At 40.6% G+C, this 23,147-nt stretch overlaps 1 protein-coding gene across 8 annotated transcripts in view; it reads right to left on the minus strand.

Moving 5' to 3' along the window:
- Positions 1 to 8,574: 8,574 nt before the first annotated feature.
- The window catches only part of Phf3 (PHD finger protein 3), a 75,086-nt gene continuing 60,513 nt past the window's right edge, over positions 8,575 to 23,147 (minus strand). For 4 of the 8 annotated variants that reach the window (XM_051153010.1, XM_051153006.1, XM_051153007.1 and 1 more), the window contains 8 exons: positions 22,207 to 22,323; positions 20,216 to 20,347; positions 19,486 to 19,621; positions 18,236 to 18,431; positions 17,189 to 17,336; positions 14,440 to 14,529; positions 12,929 to 13,124; positions 8,577 to 12,706 (listed from right to left, as the gene is read on the minus strand). In XM_051153010.1, coding sequence (XP_051008967.1) covers positions 10,635 to 12,706; positions 12,929 to 13,124; positions 14,440 to 14,529; positions 17,189 to 17,336; positions 18,236 to 18,431; positions 19,486 to 19,621; positions 20,216 to 20,347; positions 22,207 to 22,323 — 3,087 coding nt within the window. In that variant the 3' untranslated portion in view covers positions 8,577 to 10,634. Of the gene's footprint in view, positions 12,707 to 12,928; positions 13,125 to 14,439; positions 14,530 to 17,188; positions 17,337 to 18,235; positions 18,432 to 19,485; positions 19,622 to 20,215; positions 20,348 to 22,206; positions 22,324 to 23,147 lie in introns of all 8 variants that reach the window. The other 4 variants (XM_051153004.1, XM_051153003.1, XM_051153008.1 and 1 more) reach the window with 3 other exon arrangements.

Below are 23,147 nucleotides of genomic sequence, written 5' to 3' on the forward strand. Positions count from 1 at the left end.
TTAGGGAAACCATACCCTTCACAATAGCCACATATTATATAAAGTATCTTGGTGTAACCAAGCAAGTAAAAGATTTGTATGAAATAATTTTCAAGTCTCTAAAGAAAAAAAATTGAAGAAGCTATTATAAGATGGAAAGATCTCCCATGCTCATGGATTAGGAGGATCAACATGGTAAAAATGGCCATCTTACCAAAAGCAATCTACAGATTCAATGCAATCCCTATCAAAATACCTACACAATTTTTAAAGACCTAGAAAGATCATTTCTAAACTTCATATGGAAAAACAAAAAACCCAGAATAGATAAAGTAATCCTGTACAATAAAAGATCTTCCAGAGGAATCTCCATTCCTGATCTCAAGATGCAATATAGAGAAACATTAATAAAAACATCAGGGTAATGACATAGAAATAGGCTTATTGATCAATGGAATCAAACAGAAGACCCAGAAATAAACCCACACACCTACAGACATTTGATTTTTTATAAAGAACCCAAATCCATACAATGGAAAAAAGACAGCATCTTCAACAAGTGGTGCTAGTCTAACTGAATGGCTAGAAAAATGCAAATAGAACCATATCTATCACCCTGCACAAAACTGAAGTCCAAATGGATTAAAGACCTCAACAGAGAACCAGACACACTAAATTTGTTAGAAGAAAAATTGGGAAAGAGGAGCCTTGAGCTCATCGGCACAGGAGACAACTTCCTGAACAGAACGCCAACAGCTCAGGCTCTAAGATCAACCATTAATAAATTGGACCTCATGAAACTGAAAAGCATCTGTAAGACAAAGGATACTGTCAACAGAACAAAACGACAGCCTACAGACTGGGAAAAGATCTTCACCAACCCTACATCTGACAAAGGGCTAATTTCCAAAATATATAAAGAACTCAAGAAATTAAATGCCACCAAACCAAATATCCCAATTTAAAATTGGAGTACAGAGCTAAAGAGAGAATTCTCAGCAGAGAAATATCAAATGGCTGTGAAACATTTAAGGAAATGGTCAACGTCTTCAGTCATCAGGGAAGTGCAAATCAAAATGATTCCACCTTACACCTATCAGAATGGCTAAGATTCAAAAACTCAAGTGACAGCACACGCTGGAGAGGATGTGGAAAAAGAGGAACATTCCTCTATTGCTGGTGGGAGTGCAAATTTGTACAACCACTTTAGAAATAAATCTGACTCTCAGAACATTAGGAATAGTTCTACCTAAAGATCCAGCTATACCACTCCTGGGCATATAACTGAAAGATGTTCTGCCATACAACAAGAACATTTGCTCAACTATGTTCATAACAGACTTATTTGTATTAGTCAAAACGTGGAAACAACTTAGATGTCCCTCAATTGAAGAATGGATAAAGAAACTGTGGTACATTTACACAATGAAATGCTACTCAGCTATAAAAAACAAGGAAATCTTGAAATTTGCAGGCAAATGGATGAAATTAGAAAAGATCATCCTGAGTGAAGTAACTCAGGCCTAGAACAAAATGCATGGTATATCCTCACTTATAAGTGGATATTAGCCCAACATAGATGTCCTCTGAGAGACTCCACCCAGTGGGGAATCAGGACAGATGCTGGGACTTGCTGCTGGACTCTGGGTGGGGCTATGAGTTTAGTAAGGAAGAATGGGAGTATAGAAGGACCCAGAGGGTTCAGAAGCCTCACAAGGAAACCATCAAGGTAACTGGATCTGGACACAGGGGGGCCTACACAAAGCAAGGACAACGAATGCAGAAAACCTAGCCCCCCTGTTCAGATCTAGCTAATGGACAGCTCATTCTCCACAGTTGTTGGGACAGAAGAGACTGCCTCTCACATAAACTGTGGTGCCCCCAATTTTATCAGTTCTCTTTGGTGGGGAGGCCCTGCAGGCACACAGAGGAAGGGGAAGCCGACTATCCAAATGAGACCTGAGAGGCTATGGACATATTGTGGGGAAGGAGATCCTTTTCGTTCAGATATCTGTGAGAGGGGAATAGGACAAAAGAGGGAGTGAGGGGGAATTGGGAAGACACAAGTGAGGGGGATAATGTCCAGGATGTAATCTGAATCAATAATAAGTTAAAATTAAAATATAAGATTTTTTTTCTTACACCTATGTCCAAGTAGTCCTATCTGGTGGGTACGCTACAACAGCTCTTTGCAATAGTAATAACCTTTTTTGAAATTACAAGTATTACATTTTCCCCTTCATCCTTCCAAACCCTCCCAAGTACTCCTCCCAGTTCTCCTTAAAATCCATGCCTTAAAGGGGAGGGGGAGGGGGAGGGATAGAGACGGCTCAGCAGTTGAGAGTACTGATTACTCTTCCAGAGGTCCTGAGTTCAATTCCCAGTAACCAAGTGGCCCCTCCTCACCATCACGTATAATGGCATCCAATGCTCTTTTCTAGCCTGCAGGTATTCATGTAGACAGAGCCATCATATACACTAAATAATAAATAAATAAATAATTTTACAAATGGATGAAACTAGAAAAGCTCATCCTGAGCAAGATATTGCAGACCCAGAAAGACACACTTGGTATGTATTCATTTATTACTGGATATTACCCATATAGTACAGGATAACCATACCATAATCTACAGACCCAAAGAAGCCAAAGAGGGCCCAAAGAAGTATGATTCAATCTCACTCAGAAAAGGAAACAAAATAGACTTCTGAAGTAGATGGAGGGAGGAAACTGGGTGAGATTGAGGATGAGGAGGGTAACTGGGGTAGGGATCAGGTGTGGAGACAGCTAGGATGGGGTGGGGAGGAGAGGCCCGGCAGAGAGAAGAGAGATCAGTGGAGGGGGATCTCTGGGACAAGGGAGGCTCCCAGGAGTCTATGGGGGTGACCCTTGCTGAGGCTCCTAGCAGTGGGGGTTAAGAGGCCTGACATCACCACCTCTTGTAGCCAGGTGGGACTTCCAGTGGAGGGAAAGGGACACCCACCCACCCATAAAACCTTCAACCCAAAATTCGTTTTGCCTACAAGAAGCATAGGGATAAAGATGGAGCAGAGATTGAGGGAATGGCAACTTGCAACCCATCCCATGGGAGAGAGCCAACCCGTCACTATTAATGATATCCTGCTATGCTTGCAGACAGGAGCCTAGTATAACTATCTTCTGAGAGGCTTCACCCAGCAGTTGACGGAAACTGATGAAGAGACCCACAGGCAAACAACAGGCTGAGCTTGGGGAGTTCTGTGGAAGAGTGGGTGGAAGGACGAAGGGAGCCAGAGGGATCAAGGAGACCACAAGAAGATCTACAGAATCAACTCACCTGGGCCCATGGGAGCTCACAGAGACTGAACCACCAACCAAATGGATGAAATTTGGATCCAGACCCCTACACATATGTAGCAGACGCGCAGCTTGGTTAACACGTGGTCCCCTAACAATGGAAGTAGGGGCTGTGTCTGACTCAGTTGCCTGCCTCTGCATCCCTTTCCCCAAGCTGGGATGCCTTGTCAGCCCTCAGTGGGAAAGAATTTGCTTAGTCCTGCTGCAACTTGAGGTGCCAGGGTGGGTTGGTACCCTTTCGGGGCCTTCCCTTCTTTGAGAAGGAACAAGGGAATGGGGAGAGGGTTCATGAGGGTGAGACTGGCAGGAGAGGAGGAAGATGTAGCGGATGTAAACATGTTTTTGTTTTGATCCCAAGTGTGTGATGTGAAACAGACTTGTGTGAGAACATGCTGTATTTGTCCAGGGGAAACAGACTTGTGAGAGGCATGTTATGTTTGTCTGCTAGAAGAGGAACTGCCACATGTTGGAGCATGGTTTTTGCTAGCTGATAAACATCCTGGTATAAACTCTGAGAGGAGATATATATATATATATGAGCCCCAAACTAGAAGCTTGGCTTTTGGTTTTTATGTCACTTTACATTATTTGGCTGTTCATCACTTTGAGACCCTCCTAGGGAGAAATATTCCAGAGAACACTTTTAGGTTCTAGGTTCTGGCTACTACTCTGGGTTCCAGCTGCTGCGATTGCAGTCACATTTGCTGAATTTCTGGTTTGCTGTTTAATGGTTCTGCTGGAATCCTACCAATGAAGAGTGGAATCTACCTACCCAAGAAACTGTGTCTAAAAAGGTCTACTTCTCCTGTCCCCATTAACCTCTTTTCTCCCCTATCTAGGGTAGGTGGGTTGGAAAGGAAATAGAGTCATTAAGGAACCCCAAATGAAGCAAGTTTTTAAAAGATCAAAGCCTACATGGAGGGAGCTGGGATCAGGCTGAAATTAAATAAGTAAATAAATTTAAAAAAGAGAAAAATGCATGCCTTATTTCTTACTTGTTAATTCATGCATAAATGCGTATTTATATACATATATGTGTATATATACACAGGTATATTACATACTTGTAAATTACAGATAGAGACGAGGGTTTGGATGTCTTTCTCAAACTTAATTTCTGAATATGTTGATTTTTTTTTTTTTTTTTTTTTTTGAGACAACATCTCTCTACATGGCCCTGGCTGCCCTAGATAGAACTCACTACGTACACCAGGTTGGCCTGGAACTCACAGATCTGCCTGCTTCTGCTCTCAGATAAATTTGTTTGTTCTTAGGTATTAAGTTTGTTACTTATCTGAGAAATTCTAGGACAAAACTCAGGTCAGAATAAATTAATGATGGATATTTTAAAAAATGAAAAAGCAAAAATTATTAAACAAGAAAAATTAATTAAACAATGAAATGAGACTATACTGCTTAATATTATACTGCTTATTATTATACTGCTTAATTCACAAATATGAATATTTACATAAATGTAATAAGGCAAAATTGAACACAAAACAAGAAAACTATTGTGTGACTGAAAAGAGAAACTGAGGGGACTGCACTAGTAAGAAATAAATCCTTATTTCTCGTGGGAGGACAGCCATGAGATATTGCCAGTATCTGCAACCAAAAAATAAAAAATAAAAAGGCCTGTGCAGAAGAGAAATGCACAAGGGACACCCAGGACTGAACGGCACCAAGTAGTGCAGAGGGCAGCTTCTGTTTGCTTGTAAGCCTTCCAGAACACCTGTTTACCCACAGACCTGGTCAGAGTTAATATTAAACTTATGTTTGTTTTCATGTCTGAAAATCTCAAAGCCACGCACGGAAGAGACTCTGAATAGTGCCCCTGAAGCTGCTCTGGCAATGCGTATGTTGTGTTCTGTTCCTGAGGAACTGAACAACACGCTAGACAAGCCTCAGCTGCCTATGCTTTTGAGTATTGAATCTCTCCCCCCATTCCTCCCTCCCACTCCGTGTGTGTGTGGTGGAGGGTCGGCGGGCGGGCTCATACTAGTATACTGGTTAGAGGAAACCTCTAGAGTCAGTCCTCAACTCCCATCTTGTTTTTAAGTCATGGCTTCATTGCTGTATGTCCACTAAGGCAGCTGATGCTGGAGTCTGCAGGGATTCTCCTGTCCTCACTTCCCATCCTACCAGTGGAGCATCAGGATCACACACACTACTACTTTACTGTGCCTAGCTTTACATGAGTTCTGGGGGTTCAAACTCAGCTCTCATGCTTGTGAGGCAATCGCTTTACCTATTGACCCATCTCCCCAGCCCCAATGTCTTTAATGTTAAATCATAAAAGCCCACTTTGCCCCCTAAGAAGGCTTTGATGCAATAATAAATGACAATTGTCACTTGTCACTGTAGGTGCCACTACTGCAGACTGGAAGGAGGCTGTTACTGCTACTGTTAAGCATTTCCAGAATTCAATAGTTTAAACACACCACTCATCAAGCAAGCCAGTGGCAACCTGTTGCTGACCTGGAGCACTGATGGATGAAATAGCTCAGAGAGCTTGGTAAGCAGCAGCTTGTAACGTTTGAAATAAAAACCCGGAAGCATGCATGGAGCTGCCTTAGGCCCTCTGCATATTTGCTGCAGTTGTCTAGCCTGATCTGTGGGACTCACGTGGTGGGAGTAGGAGCTGTCTCTGACTCTTGTTGCCTGCCTTTGAAATCCCTTCCCTCTATTGGGTTGCCTTGTCTAGCCTGAACAGAAGAGGAGATACCTGTGTTACTGCAAATTGATAGGGCATGACTGCATGATATCCATAAAGGTTGGCCCTTTTCTGAAGAGAAATGGGAGGGGAGGGGGCGGCTGGAATGAGAAGAGGGAGGGGAAACTACAGTTGGGATATAAAAAATAAACACATTAAAAAAGAATCACTCTGCAAGCAAAGCTGTAGGGATACCTGTGACAGGGGTTGAGTTAACTGGTGTGAGATCTCCCTTCATCAATGTGAGCAGCATTGGAAAGAAAAGGAGAAAGCAAGCTGAAAAAACAAAAACAATTTCCCTGTGTGAAAACAAATTCCCCCCCACTTTTTCCCCCCTCTTGGGACAAAATCTCATTACAGACTTGGGTTGGCATGGAGTTCATTATGGAGACTAGGCTGACTTCTAACTAAAGTAAACCTCCCACCTTTGTCGCCCAAGTCCTGAAATATACAAATGCACCACATCCACCTCTAAATGCTCTTCACACAGTGGCATTTTTTGCAAAAATATAAACTGTGGAGGATTAACCATGGCACCATATGCAGATAGTAATACCCCATGCTGAAGACACCACTTTCTTTGGACGCAGAGCAGAGGTACCAACTTTAACTGACCAGGAAACTCCCTGCTGGCTAGCAGTGTCAGAAGATGCCTTGCAAGCTGCTGGGGGAAGAAAAGGTACCAATAGTTGACCCAGCACTGGAATGTGCATGGTACCATACTTAACTCGCTAGCAAGATGTGTTCACTGGCTCAGTAATGGCATGATGACTATGAGGATACCCAACCATATTCTGGTTAGATATGAAGCTTGCTCCATAGAGGGAATTCATCCATGGTACTGCAAACCTAGTAAAAAGGTAAGAAAGGTGATTGGCCCTAGAAAAAAATTTATGAACAGCCACACTGTCAAACTGCCTTCTGTATTGCTCTCAAGATTACCAGAATACTGCAGAAAAAAGGGTAGGAAGAAAGACCTGGCAGATGGAGGCCAAGTATGAAATACTGAATTCAAGGCATGACTATGACTTGGCTGATGCTTGTCTCTATGTGCAGTAGCTGTGACTACTTGTCAAAATTTCAGCACAGCTGACCCCACCCTTGGCGTAGAAGCCATTAGCAATTGACAGCTGATGAGCCAGGAAGTCATCCTACTCTGAGGACATGGGAAGGGAGGTAGTGGTGGATGGATATAATACACTGTATAAAATTCCTTAGTAAACTTAATGTGCATGCTACCTTTTCTGCCATTTTTTTTTTTAAGCTGGCCTAGAAATCAGTATGTAGCTGCTTCCACTCCAAAACTACTATCAATACAAGGACAAATCCCTTGCTTAATTTATGTGGTACTATGGACTGTGCATACTGGGTTAAAAACAAGAACAAAACCCAACTGAGCTACAGCCTCACACAACAACTACATTAATAAATAAATGGACTATTACTAAAATAAGAAAAAAAATGACTAGGGAGGGCTAGCAATGTAGTTCAATGATAAGAGTCCTTGACTAGACTAGACTAGACTAGACTAGACAGGACAAGGCCCTGAGTTCAATCCACAGCAATGAAGAGGAGAGAAAAAAAAAGGGGGGGGGGGGCTCACCACGTAGCTTTTTGGTGATCTCAACAAACTCCTCACAGCTGCAGACTCACACTCAAAGGTCCCTCCCCGACACCATAAAGCAAGCTCTGGCAGCTTGGGAAATGCCCGTGACACTACATAATGATTCCTAGCACCATGAAGAATACACAAGCAGTGAAGAACTTAATGCTTCCCAGAGATGCCCCAGTAAATGGCTTGGTGAAAGCACTGTCCCTTTAAAATGGTACACTTCGTATGACAAACTAAGAACATTTCTGCTTTTGCTACATGTGATGTTAAAAGGTACTGTGTGAGCATGCCTTGAAAGCACAAGAACTCAACATCACTTTCTTCTATATTGTTGGTATCTACAATGACCTTCATCTGTGTTTCCAGAAGGCTAACAATTCAACTGCTTGACAATTTATAAGCCCAGACAGAATGGCTCCCAAACCACAAAGACCTCTATCTACATCTTAATCCTTGAAATGCCTGTGAATGTCAGGTTACACACCAGAGAAATGAGGTCACAGATGACAGCCGTTCAGCTGACTTTCAGATAGCAATGCTATCTTGGATCCATGTGGCAAATGGAATCACACACGCCTTCAAGTGTGAGGGCACCAGAAGAGGAGGTCGGAAATGGTAACAAAATTCGGCCTCTACCAAGAAGAGACTTGATACTCTATGAGCATATACAGGGGGAGAAGTTCCCCCTCAGTCACAGTCATAGGGGAGGGGAATAGGAGGAGAGCAGGAGGGAGGGAGGAATGGAAGGATACAAGGGATGGTATAACTATTGAGATTAATATGAATGAATAAAAAAATAAAAGTTTAAAAAAAAAAAACTGGGCCTCTCCTCTCCAGCCTTATTGCAGGCGGTGACTAGGAACCTGAGAAAAAGGGAGTGGCTCTTGAATGTAGAAAAGGTGAGGAAATGGACACTGCTCTAGTGCGGTGGTGGCTATTCCTGGTTTTCAACTGATTATGGCTGAGGAATGGAATCTGGTGAGAATTCCAAGTGCTTGTGGGAATACTCTAACAGAACCAAAGTGCTTCCTTCTCACTCTCAATTTTCAGAGCACACCTACTAAAACACATATGACTGTGGAGGAAAGCAGAGCTTAACTGGGACTTCAGCTCTGACTACATCGATTTAACCTCTAAACTTGGGCAATTTCCCAATTCTAGATTCCTAAGCTCTAAGTCAACCATTCACCTATCACGGCCAGTCAAAGTTCACATGAACCATGAATGCTCAATACTTGGCTTTCAAGGACTCATTGCAGCTATCTGTCAATTCAACAGCCCATATTTTTCACTTGTACCTTAGAAAACAATTCAGGTGTCAGGCCAACCCACAAACCACATAAATAAGTAAACAGACTGACATAGGTGAAATAAGCAGCCATTTCTTCACATTCATGTAAACCATGATTAGCCTTAGGATCAGGCTTGTGTGGACGGACTTCCTTTTCCCTAGCAAGTTAACTTCCATAATAAAAGTAGACCAAAGTTAAAAATACTTTATTTAAATGAAAACCCTTCATTTTAGAACTTTCATGATGATGATCAATTTCAGAGGCAAAGATGAAAAAATGTATATTGTAATCCTTGCAATTCAGACAAAATGTTTTGACTGCTATTATCTCTAGTGAGAATAGCAAGATTAATTCAGTTTCAAAAACCTGGTAATGCTCCTTTAGAAACAATTTCCTTAACTTTGTGCAGTTACTGGACTTCTTCATGGGCACAAGTAGATAAGAACACTGACGCTCTCGATCTGGGTCTCGTGTTAACACCGGCGGGCAGCTACTGCTTTATGTCTGAAACATCAGCACAGGATGTATTTCTGGGTGTAGAAAAGTTTAGATCTGCAAGAACAACAGTGTATTTTCTATTTCAAGTCAAACTGGCATATTCAATTTTACAGTTGCCCTACAAATCGTTTAAAAAAAATTTTTTTTTCTCAAAATCCATTTCACTTAAAAGTTCTGCACTTTTACAATGATTACCAAGTCCGTATTACAAAGTCTGATCATATGTAAGTTTTCAGAAACATAATAGCAACTAAGTGAGTAACTGCAAAGCTCCCTGCTGAGAATCCTAACACTAGCCTCTTTAGAAGCGATTCATCTAAGATTCAAAGCCATCATTCCTCGCTTAGGTAATGTCTGTCTGACATTATGCCTACATATTCTTGGCTGAGTAGAAGAGTAATGTCTCAAGGAAAAGAAGCTTTGAAGAACTTCTTTTACTACTGAATCTCAAATCACACACACAACATAGGTGAGAAATTCTTTTTATCATATTTAGAATCAAAATATCCCTTAAAATATTTACATTTTACAGTAAAAAGGATAGCAAAACACAAGATCATGTACAAGCTTAAGTATTCAAGTTTTTGAAGAGCCAGAAAGGAAAGGAATATGGCCTACCACAGACTGCAGTACATGGTAAGAAATGCCTCCAATGAGTGTGGCTTAAAGCAATAAATGGACTCCTTGGGCTTTTGACTCATAGTCAAAAACTGCCCCACTAAATAGTTAGTCTGGTCTGATTATGGAGTCGCTTGGCTTTTTTGTTGCTCCTCTACATTTTCTTTAAAAACAGTGCAATTGAAAACAAATGTACAGAGCACGGATTACTTTCAAATTAGTCATTATATAAAGGACATTCACTAGAGGCAGTAAATATATTCCATAGTTAAACATATTTACCAATTAAGGAATAAAACTAAAATTTCTAAGCCTTTATTGCATATTAACAAAACAAATCTTTGAATATACAGCATTGTAAAACTTTCAAAAATATTAAATTCCTGTAGGTAGGACAGGGGTGTATAGAAGAGATGGTGGGCACTGGTGCAGACAGAGCCCTCCGCAACAGCACAGTTTACTCCTTGGCAAACCACCAAGAGTGAGGGTTTTTAAAAGATGGCACAGTCCTACCAGGCAATCTTAAAAAGATACACAGCATGTAACAGTTTTTTTAATATGATGTTGAAGCCGCTGCAAGTTTCACCTTTTGCTTTTCGCTCTGTCGGTGTGGTGCCTCTCTCGGTCCTTCTCCCCTTCTCTGTGCTTACTCTTCTCTCGGTCTTTCTCCTTTTCATGGTCTTCCCCTTTAGGTCTGTCCAGCTTCTTGTCTGTGTTCTTACTATCTCTGCCTGCTTTCCCGTCTGTTGCTCGATCACTGTGTGATAACCGTGGTCTCTCCTTATCTTTATGTCCTTCCTCTTTGCTTTTCCTGTCTCTGTGTCTGTGCCTCTCGGATTCTTGCTCCCATTCCTTGTCATGACGCTCTCTTTTCAAGTGGTGCGAATCGCTGTAAAATCTCTGACGGTCCCCCTTCCCCCTATTAAATGGCCTATCTGGTTGCTGATCTTGCCTACCCCATGGATCACTATGGCGCCTTTCTGGTCTCCGAATATCTTTCACCTGATAAAAATTTTGTGGACCCATGTACCTTGATGCTTGTGAAAGGGGCCCCATCATACGTTGTGGTTGGCCTGGGAGATGAACAGGTGGCCAAGGAACCATGGGATTTTGAGGGAAGCTAAAACCTGGAGGGGGAAGTAACGGAGGTGGCAAATGTGGTGGGAATCCAAATACACTTTGGGGAGGCAAGTTTGGAGGTCCGGGGAATGGGAATGCAGGAGGACTAGACTTGAGGTGCTGGAGGGTGGGCTGCTGTGGCCTCATAGGAGAGAAGTTTGCACTTGCTCTGGGGCTGGTACTCCTGGAGGTAAAGTTGATGCTTTTAGAAGGAAATTCTGGTTGGCATGTATTTCCCACTTCAAAATGAGATGATGTTGTAACTGATCCTCTTCTAAACTGGTGGACCATTTCAATATTTTGTGTTAAAATATCTTCCTGTAGGGGACTGGCTTGTTCTGTTTGTGAAGAGTTTAAGCTTTCTATGGAGGCTGAGTTCTGCACACCTTCTGAATCCTCATTGTGCTCAACACATGAGCTCTTCTCTACAGAAGGCTGCTTTCCCTCCCCACCCACTGGGTCTGCTAAGAGCTCTCTGCTGTGCGACGGACCAGGCAGAGCGTGCTTTTCTCCATGTCGGCTGCTCTCTGCATCCTGGCTGTCTGAAGCTGTCTGCTGGCTTCGTCCTGCTGCTTGCCTAGGATCCCTTTTCAGGTTGATGAACTGTGGGGCTCTTGTGTGAGCAACAAGACTGTCACTGCAACTCCCATTACCATCTGTGTTTCCCTTTCCTGTGCTAGGCCTGCATGGAGAATTGCTTGAGGTCCGATTATCCTGCAAACTATTCTCTTGATCCTGCAGCAGCTGTCTTTTTAATGTCTTCTCTTTGTTTTCCGCTGTTTCCTCTTGTTTTGATGGAATTGATAAATTTGTTAAGAATGCTTCTGTGGAAACATCTGGTGGTTTCCCTCTCAGACTAAGGCTCGCCAAAGGCCCTGGAGAAATGGAAGAGGATCCCCCCAAACAAGTTTCTTCTCCTCCTGAATTTTTCCCTGTAGACTCTGAAATACTTTCTTCTTTAACTTTTATCTCCTTGGCTTCACCTTCAGTCACCTCAACTTTATTCATTTTCTCTACTTTTGGGTTGGCATGATCATTTATAAAAGGAATTTCTTTAAGAGTGCTTTGTTCTACACCTGGCTGAGCCTGCTCATAAACTTGACCAGTGGTACCCAAAAGGCTTTGGAGTATGTCATCCACAGGAAGAGGTTTATTTGCTAACTCCAGAGTAGAAGGTTGATTTTCCCAGCCAATTAAGACCCCAGGAAGGAACCTTAAGGGTTTTGGTGGCTCCTGCTTGGTGACTTCCATTTGAGGTTCGGCTGCTGTTGGCAGATCATCCTGAAGAGGCTGTGGGAGCTTGTTTCTCTGCTTGTGTAGCACAGTTGTAAAGGAATTGAAAAAGTCACTCTCGTCCTCTGCTGCTTCCTCTGCAGATGACTCCACTTTCCCCCTTTTGTCAGGCGGCAAGGCTATTGGGGCGCTCTCAGGAGCCTCAGATGTGTGGCTGGGACCGGCACTGGCACTATGCTGGCGCTTCAGCTTCTGACGAATAATCAGGCCCAACAGCAGATTAGGCCTGTGCAGCTCAAGGCCTGGAGAAAACAAGTAAACGTGACGGTCATAAGCAAATGGTCTTTTTCAATCATTTCATAAAAGGGTACAGTTTACAAGCACTTCCCTACAAGCTATTTAATGGTGGCTAGCTTGTCTCTAACAGTCTGGATCCTAAGACAGAAAGCAACCATTCCTTTCACTTTGGACCTACCCCTCCCACTTTATTTCAATCTTATTCTATTACCAAAACATATACCTACCAGGTCCATCAAAAGGCACAAGAGGGTGTGGAATTTTATCTGCAGCACCCAAGGGAATAAGGTACATGTCTTTAACCTGCTTCATGTTGTTAGCAGCTACGCCATAGCGCTTTCTGCTACTGAAGTACGCAAACAGCAAAGTGTAAGAGATTTGATCTTCTTCAGTTACTGGTGTAAAGCGAACCACACAGATTTCCTATTCAAGAAAGAACAAACAACTGCTTAAAATAGTAACCTAAAATGTAGCTTGGTTTTTTAAATACGGTTTATTAATTTGTATTAATCTAATTTGGGGTTTTATAATGCTTACCAAATAAGTAGTTCCTAACTGACATAGAAACTAGAATAGTAAAAGTAAACAACTTCTACAAAAAGACTTTCCCTAGTTTAATGAGGATTTTGTACTATTTGAAGGCTTTCTAGAACAAACTGAGATCTGCCAGGGGAGTGGCATACGCCCACACCTGTAAGCCCAGCCACCTGAAAAGCTCGGAAGCACAAGGATCCCAAGTTTAATGCCTGCCCTGGCTGCACAGTGACTTCTAAGTGAGGCTGGGCAATTTGAGGTGATGTCTCGTGACTGAAACTGTCTATGGAAATAGCTCATGTCAGTAGAACACTTGCTTAGTCCAGGCAAGGTAGGGAGGCAAGGGAGGAAAAGAGGCATTTGGACACAAGGAAATTGTTCAAGGTTAAACAAATTTTCGGTGGCAAAGACAATGTTGAAATCCAAGTCCTTTGGTATCTACACAATAATTCCTGATTTCCAGGGATAGAACTTCTATGTTCTACGCACACTGAAGTAATAGCGCCCCAGATTACTACCCAGCTATGTCACAGAAGGCCCCTTTTCCTAAGATACTCTAGTAAATGCCAATTACAACTCAAGCAAAGAAAAGACTGCAATTTCTGGGGTTTTCCCTAAAAAACAAACAAACAAACAAACAAACAAACAAAAAACTACTTGACAAACAGCCCTCACTTATCCCCATCTCTTGCTGGTAAGTGAGTTCTGAATATTTTTACCTGATGAAGGCAAGCACTCTTGGAAACAATAAAGTGACAAGAAGCAGCTTGTCTCCCAAATGATCCTAAAAGACCAGAGCCCTAAGCCTGGAAGCATCCTAACTGGGAAAAGAGAACAGGCCTCTGCAGTTTTGGAACCACTGGACTCAGAGTAGAGCTTGGCTGTGCCCTGACTACAACAGGTAAATCTCGTATGTCCTCTAATGGGTCCTTCCACAGTGTTGACAGAAACTACAGAGGCCACACACCAGAAGACAGAGAGTCAAAGGGAATGCAGCATTGCTTTGAGCTTTACTACAGTCTGTCCATTCACATGTGGAATCCACAGGTCAACTAAAGTGTCATTTCTAACAAGGTATTCACATTGTTCTAAGAAACAGAGTCTCTCACTGGGACCTCTTGCTGGGACCTGGGCTACAATTAGCCTCTAAGTAGTTTGACTCTTTAAACATTTCACATATTAGCACTGTTAAAATTTTACTCACCTTGGTCCCTGATGCTTTTATTTTTTCCACATAATCCCAAACTGTCTGAGGTGATATCCTGCCACCTACTTGAATACTATCTGGTAGATCCTATGGTTTAAAAAAAAAAAAAGTGATCAAAAATATAGAATATCTTCATTATAAGATCCACGACTCATACATGTTTACCTTTGAGAACGATTCAAGTAATAATAAAAGCAAGAAACAGGGCTGAGACTGAGAACATGGCAATGGAGCATATGCTCAGTATATGTAAGACTCAGGGTTCAATCAGTCCCTGAAGCACAGAGTAAGCAAACTGTGTCAGAAAACAAGACACAGTAGAGAGAGCAACTGAGCTTTCTTAAACACTAACTTCAAGTAAATAATACTGAAAGTATAGTTACTAAGGAGGGCAATGTTGGACACAAATATAAACAGAATTTATACACTAAGAACAAAACTCTAAGGTCACACCAGGTCAGCATAGATAAGCACAAGAAGACTAAGACTAATTCAGGAAGACATTAAAAGACTCAGAGTTGGCTCTCTGCTCCTCAGTGCTTGTCTGTGGTAGTGGGCAGAGGCATTACTTTGTTTTTCTTTTGTTTTTTTGAAATAGGGTCTCATGATGTGGCTCTAGCTGTCCTGAACTCATTATGTAAACCAGGCTAGCCTTGAACTAACAGAGATCCTCCTGCCTTTGCCTCCCATGTGCTGGGACAAATGGTGTGGGCCACTAAGCCTGCTGCTTTTTGGGTTGTTTGGTTTTTTTTAAACTTTTATATTTGAAGGAATTCTTAATTATTATTAATAGTTGACTTTAAAGTATATTTTTTGCAAAGAGAAAGTTAACTCTATAACAAGACACACTATTTTTTAAAGGCCTCACTACATACAGAGACACATGTACTACATGTATATTGATGGATATGTATATTTACATTTATATTAAATATATTGCTTTTTTCTATAAAGACTTATAGAAGTCATAAAAGTAGAACTACGTTAATTTAACTCATTAGTTGTTTTTTTAAACATTTTTTTTTATTTTTCACATGTACATTTATAATACTATACATATATACAATAAACTCCCTATAGCAAGAAGAACCATGACACAATCAGGAATTATATAAATGTTACATTCTTGGTGTTTTGGCTATTTGTATTTGAGTTGTTTTCAATATTTGGTATTTTTAGTCCCAATAAAACTAAACTAAAAAGCAGAGGTGTAGTTCAGGAAAGTAACCACATTAAAACAATGGCACTGAGAAAAAAAATACCTCTATTCAAAGTTAAAGGGTCTGAGAGTCCAGGTCCTAATTATCCATGTAAAAGAAGAACTAGCTTCAAAATGATCTAAAGAAAAACTAAAAAATTCTAAAGAGTTTTAATTCTTTGAGTAAAGACCATTACTGGCCCATTTAATTACTCACATCCTTCTATTATTGGTCAAGTAAATTGTGTAATGGTAGGACTGAGTAGTAACTAAAGCAATGGCAATGTAAAGGGCCATGGCTGTAGCTCGATGTCAGAAGGCCTCGAGTGCACACATAGCCCCTGGGCAGGACACTGAGGAACACAGGGAGAAAAGGATGAGGGAGGCTGAGTCAGGAAAACTTCAGCCTAATCAAAAGAAAGCTCACCTTAACATTAGAGAGAATGAACATATGGCTTAGGCTTTTTGAAATCTAAAATGAATTATTTAAGTGACATTTGTCTTAATGATCAAAAAACTAAAAATAAATTAAAAAGCTAATGTAACAAACCAAAAATAATGTGTACAATTCACATCTTGTGGTTTTGTCTCCTTTGACATAGTTGTTTAAATGTCAAACTCGATCACTAGCCACAGTATTACCTTACTGCTGTTTATTTTCTATTATTTAACAGTTCCTTTCTGTTGAGTGGTCAGTAGTCTTCTGAGACTGGCAATTAGCTGTAAGCTTTACTTCCCAGTGTAAGCACTGACATGACAGACAGGTATTAGGGTCCTAAAACATGAACACTGTAGAAGTGCCATTTCTTTAACAATTAAAATACCTTTTTCATAGGTGAAATTTGTACAAATTTGTCAGTATTTTGTTAGAGGTTGGTCTGATGCTAATTATTGCTTGCTGTCTCTGTGCCCCACCTGTGCCTTGCCTAAGAGCCTAACCTGTTTGACCAATAAAAAGCCATCACATCTGGCAGGGCAAATGGGGATAGCGTGGCTAAGGTTCCCGGGCTTTGGGAGACAGAGAGAAATCTTGAGAGGAGGAGAAGAGACAGGAAGGAGAGGAGGAAGGAGGCTGAACCATGGGTTAGGTGGAGGAGAAGCACACGGCCGGCGTGGCTGGAGATTTGGCCCAGATGATGATAACTAGCAAGTATTTGGGATTATGGACCAAAGGTATCTTGATAGAAATTACTAGAAGCAGATGGCATAGGATCAGGGCAGGTATAGGATACCCCCCACTCTGGGAGGTAGTTTAGGGGATTAATATCTGCCCTGCCCCAGGTTAACTAAGGCTATTTAAAAATATAACAGGTGTCTGTGTCTTGATTGATTGCTAGTGGGTTGGAAAATACTGCTGTAATAATAATTATAGGCCTAAATAATAAACATTATTAGGCCATACTGGTAAAATAACTGCAACCATATTTTATGTAATAAATGCGCTGAAAATATGTATTTTTAATTATTATTAACCTTATATCTCCCCACCTATTGTTTTCAGAAACCCCCGCAAACCCAAACAATAAAAGACAGAAAAGTTCACAGTACCTCTGTCAAGTACTCAGGGGATCCAGACACAGGGTAGGCTTTGGTAACAAATTTTGCCACAGATGGCATATTGATAAAACCTTTCCAAATGAAGTTCAGTCGAGCCAGGAAGGTTGACTCAACTTCCACAGTTCCAGGCATCTCTGGACTAAAAAAGGACACTAAAGTTAGCAACTACACCAGCCAGATGGCCTAGTGGGGTAGATACCTGGCACCAAGCTGGAGGGCCTTGAGACCACATAAAGGTGCAGAGAGAACACACTCCACAAAGTTGTCCTTTACCCTTCTTTGCATGAGTGCTGTAGTGTACACACACACACACACACACACACACACACACACACACACACACAACTATAATAAAATACTCAGGAATGAGTCCATTTTCTAGTCACATTAAAAGTATTTTATGTCAAAAAGACTAAAAATAAATGCTGACAAAAAGAAAAGCTATCAATCAATAAAAAGTCTGCATTTTCAATTTATAAATTTATAAGCACAACCACACAATCATGATTTACAAAGACATCCTTTGAACTGGCCTGAGGTAGAGTGAGGTTCAAAAATGTGCATGCGTACATATAGCAAGGGCTACATCCCCTACAAATATTTAAATAATTTGTGTCTGATTTGTTTATAAAGATTTACTTGCTTTCATTTTATGGGTATGGAGTTTTGCCTGTGTACCATGTACATGTTCACGGAAGCCAGAGGAAGGTATCAGACCCTTTGGAACTAGAGTTACAGATGGTTACGAGCTGCATTGTGGATGTTGGGAATAACACCATGTCCTCTGGAAGAATAGCTGGTGTTCTTGAATGCTGAGCCATTTCTCCAGCCCATAATTAGGGTTTGAAAGTCAATACTTCATATTCTTAAATCTAAAATCCATCCAAAATAAATTAACCCTTAGAGCCTTATCTCAACTGGCCTGGAGTAGACATACAGTTACTTTCTCAAAAGTCCCCAAGAAATGTCACTTTTCTGGTCTGTACTTTTGTAATTAAGCAATGATTTCTACAGAATAATGACAGAGAGGAAGCCTACCGTGGTGCAGGAGAGAATGCTGACTTTGGAGACTCTTGTTTCTCTTCCTCAAAGAACTCAGAAGCCAGAATATTTGTAGTTGAAGACAATGCATCTGCGATGCTTTCTGCTTCGTTGTCTGAATGTTTACGGGCTCCTCCAACAACAACTTTCACATTTTTTGGAGAAAGATCCTCTACAGGTGGTGCCATTCGACCTGAAGCCAGGAGACACCAAAATAAACTTGTTACCTACAATTGTAAATTTTTCATTCATTTTTACTTTCTAAAGTGATTTAGTTTCCCTGGTTCAATTATTGAGTAAACATTTTCTGGGGTAATATATGCCTCTAATGTTTTCTCATAGCAAGCTGTTAAACCTATTCTAAGAACCAACAAGGAATTTACCAGTGCCAACCCTCTTTCAGAGACTAAGCTAACTGAAGTGCAATTCCAGCATATTGCAGAGGGTACACTACCCGTACTAACTTAACACCTCCGCCCCCTGTTGACCATTTTATAATTATTACCAATGTTTAAGTAGAAAATGGCAAGAGTATGTGAGAAGTTGATGGTATTTGATTTCACTTATTAATGTGAAAAATAAGGAAAAGGAATGTTAACACACTGACCAGGCAAGGTGTGGTGCACGCCTTTAAACCCAGTACTGGAGAGACAGAGGCAGGCAGATCACTCTAAGGATGAGGCCAGCCTGGTCTACAAAGTAATTTCCAAACAAACAAACCCCAAACCAACCAAACAACAACAAAAGAGAATGTTAACAAACTAAAGTAAGAACCTAAAGTAAATCTGACTCCCTGATGAATTTTTTTCCCTGAATACTGACAGCTCAAACCAGTAAAAACAAATTTGTATCCTACCTGTTTCTAACTGTAAATGCATAATCCAATGTTAAGTCATTAAACAGGAACATTGTCATGGTTAGAAAATAACGCTAATTTGGGACTATAGTATCCAAAAGGGAAGACAAAAAAACAAACAAAACCTCAAACATTCTGAAAACAGGCAAGTCTAGTAGTCTTTAACAAATGTTCCCATGTGCCAGTGTTAAGTTTACATTCCTGTGCACACGGAAAAGCAAGGCAGTGTCTGCTTTTGCATTTGTAAAATGGATATCTACTCTCAAAAAACAGAAATGGGCAGGTGTTACACCATCCAAAGTGGGAAATTAAACTCTATCCTGCTACAAACACAAGTACAGAAATACCCCTTAAACAGTACTGCCATTTGATAGCAAGCCAAGTTCCCAACCTATGCATATTTTGCAGTTCAAGTCAAAAAGATGCTGTCTGTGTTGACTAGTGGTGTCTGTAGAGGCGGCGTCAGCCTCTTCTTTTTGTTTCTCAGAACCTTCTTGCTTCTCCAATGTCTTACTGGCTGAAGGTTCCTAACATAAGTGAAAATAAAAACAAGTTTTAGTCAATAAAATCTGGCATCAATTTTAAAAATCAACTTGTTATTTCATAAACATATTTTTCAAAGTGAAGCCATTATAGTCATACAGTTGCTTTTTATAATTAGCATTTGTTAGTAAGAGCAAAAACTCCAAACAACTCATTCTTCAAAGCTTTTAATGAAACTTCAAGTTATTTTTTTCACTGGTATTTAAAACCAAAGAATATTGGAATAGATTGTCTCCACCTTGGTCTACTTATTTCTCATTCTTCTATTATACAAGAGAAAACAAATCTGAATCTAATTAAAGAAAAGTTGCAACAGTTCTCAAATTACACTATTTACTACTCACAGAGGAATTACTGTATCAAATGCCCTCAGGGTTCTAACAAGTCTTTAACAGAAACCTTCCTATAATGCAGGCAATCAACACTCTGAGAAAAATAAGCTCATACCAACTGAGCCAGTAAAATAGGCAACTCAAAGACATGCTATTTTAAAATAATGTTTTGTTTTAAGAACACAAGGAAAGCTTTTCTCCATCTTCATGTTCTGAGCTACAAAGCATGACCCATCTGTCCTTTACCTGAGTCTCCATGGCTGCTTCCTGTTCTTTCATCGGGGCATCACTTTCAATTTCTATCTCACCTTTGTGAGTTATTTTTGTGATTGGTCGTCTTTCCACTTCTCTTTGCTCCTTTTCAATCATCTCTATGGTCTAACAGAAAATATTTTAAGAAAATATTTCAAGTATTTACTTTAATTAATGAGTAATTACTTAATGAATTATAATTAATTTGTAGCTTGTCTCTCATATAAAACACAAAATAGACATTGTTAAGTTTTGATAAGTAAATTCAACTATGTCTTAGCTATGAGAGGTTCACATCAGCATTCTGAAAGGAGGCAAATGAAAGGCAACATTCTGAGTAGGGAAACATCATATTTATACTCGAAATCCGCAAGCGCCACAAGGAACCAAGACTAACTTAACTCATATTCCTCATCTGAAGATACAGTGCATTTCTCTGTTATGAGCTTATTCAATGACTAGAAAAACAAAACAAACATACAAGACCCAACCAGGTCACTCCTACTACTACCTCCTGGGCCTGCTTAGAAACACTGGTAATTAACAGCTACCAGAAAGAAACTCAGCAACAACATATGAAAGTTAGCAAATATAAGCAGGGTGTGGTGGCACATGCCTTCAATCCCAGCACTCGGGAGGCAGAGGCAGGTGGATCACTGTGAGTTCCAGGCCAGCCTGGTCTACAAAGCGAGTCCAGGACAGCCAACAGAGAAACCCTGTTTTGAAAAACAAAAAAACAAAACTAAACAAAAAAAATTATGAAAAAAACAAAACAAACAAAAGAGTTAGCAAGTATAACAAGAATACAAGGCATGCACACATGTGGATGTGTGTGTGTGTGTGTGTGTGTGTGTGTGTAATAGAGCAAGGAGGAGTAGGGACTGTAAAGGTCTGCCCACTCATCTCATTAGTTGTAAAACATTCATTTAAAAAGTCAGGTAGAACCAGTGAGATTGTTCAGTGGTAAAGGCTTTACCTGGAACCCTGAGTCTGACCCCTAGAACGAGTGCAAAGGCAGGAGAGATTTGTTCACAAACTTGTCTCCATCATCATATACACAAAACGAGCTAATAAAATGATTTTGTTAAGAAATCAAGTAGAGTAAGAATTTAGGAAGCAGCAGCTGAGAGGCTCAGAGGTTAAGAGGACTTGTTGTTCCTGCAGAAGACCTGCGTTCAGTTTCCAGAACCTCCAGGAAGGCTCACATGAAGGTTTTAACTCCAGTTTTCTAGGACCTGAAGCTATACTGGTTATTTTTATATCAACTTGGCACACACTACAGTCATCTGAGAGGAGAGGAAATCCCAATTGAGAAAATGGTTCCACAACATCAGGCTAAAAACAGACAAGCTTGCAGGGCATTTTCTTAATTAGTGATCGATGGGAGAGGGCTCAGCCCATTGTACGGACACAATGTGAGCAGACCCCATAGGCTAGTGGTCCTGGGTTCTAAGAAAGCAGGCTGAGCAAGCCAAAAAGAGTAAGCCAGTAAGCAGCGCCCCTCCATGGCCTCTGCATCAGCTCCTGCCTCCAGGTTCCCGTCCTGTTTGAGTTCCTGTCTTGGCTTCCTTCAGTGGACTATGACTCAAGATATGTAAATCTAGCAAACCCTTTACTCCTCAAGTTGCTTTGGTCCTTGTGTTTCAACAGATCAAGAGAAACACAAAATCCTATACCCTCCTTTGACATTGCATGTACATGAAATACATACCTAAAGGCAAAACATTCATGCATAAAAAAACTAATCTTAAAAAGAAAAGTTAAGTGGCATATGCCAGTATTCTCAGCAACTTAGAATGCTGAAGTAAGATCACTTGACCCCAGCCAGAAGAGAAGGGAGGAGAAAGGACAGAAAAGAGGGGTAGGAGTAGAAAATATGCATTAAGAGAATAAAAAGCCTGTTTTAATTGCACTCTGTATTAACTGATCTTAGTATAGTTTGTCCCCAGCGTTAAAAAATAATTTGATAGCCAAGCTGAACTTACATGTCTGTTCTCCCTTCGTCTCCATGCGGCTAACTCTTTAGAAGCTAGTTCTTCTGGACTCATTCTTATAAGATGATCAGGGGTTACTTCTCCTTTTAATACTTTCTTAAATAATATCTATAGGATTTAAAAATGAGAAAAGGAACACAAACATTTAGAAACAAAAGAGAACTTTCATATGTGAACTTCCAATACATAAACTCTGCCTTTGAAGCCTGGTTTATGAATATTTAATCATTTATATATAACCTAGTACTCACAGCCTCACAGCTCTATATTCTGGAAGAGTAAAATCCATCCTATCTAAAATTCAACTTGATGAGGGTGGTGTCACAGCTGTAATCCTAACACTCAACCCTGAGACTAAGTCAGGAGGATGGAATGTAAGGATAGCTATACAGTGACATTTTGTTATGCTTCTGTTCCGCTCCCCCCCCCCAAAAATCCATGTAACATGAAAAGCCGGGCATGATGGCTCATGCCTGTAACCCCAGCACACAGGGAGGCAGAGGCTGGTCAATCTCTGAGTTTGAGGCCATCCTGGTCTACAAAGCAAGTCTAGGACAGCCAAGGCTACATAAATAAACCCTGTCTCGAAAAAACAAAAACCAATATGAAAAAGCAAGTACAATGAAACTTAGCCATCAACATAATAATAAATTGTAAATTTATTATTGTAACAAATTGTACTAATTGTATTACGTCTACCCCAGGACAAATTATAATAACCACTCTACTTAGAGTAAGGCACTGAATTACAGGGCTTTTATCAATGTAATGACGTCTGTTTTTAAGATTTTTACTTTACTGCTTGGTGAGAGAGATGATGGTTTAGCTGCTTTAGTCTGTGTAACTACACTCAGATGTGTGCACAATGCAAAATCACCTAAGGATAGCTTTCTCTTGATGCATCAGTGTTGTCTATAGACTATAGGCTATCT

Source organism: Acomys russatus, chromosome 11 (genome assembly GCF_903995435.1).
Source record: "Acomys russatus chromosome 11, mAcoRus1.1, whole genome shotgun sequence".
Taxonomy (NCBI): domain Eukaryota; kingdom Metazoa; phylum Chordata; class Mammalia; order Rodentia; family Muridae; genus Acomys; species Acomys russatus.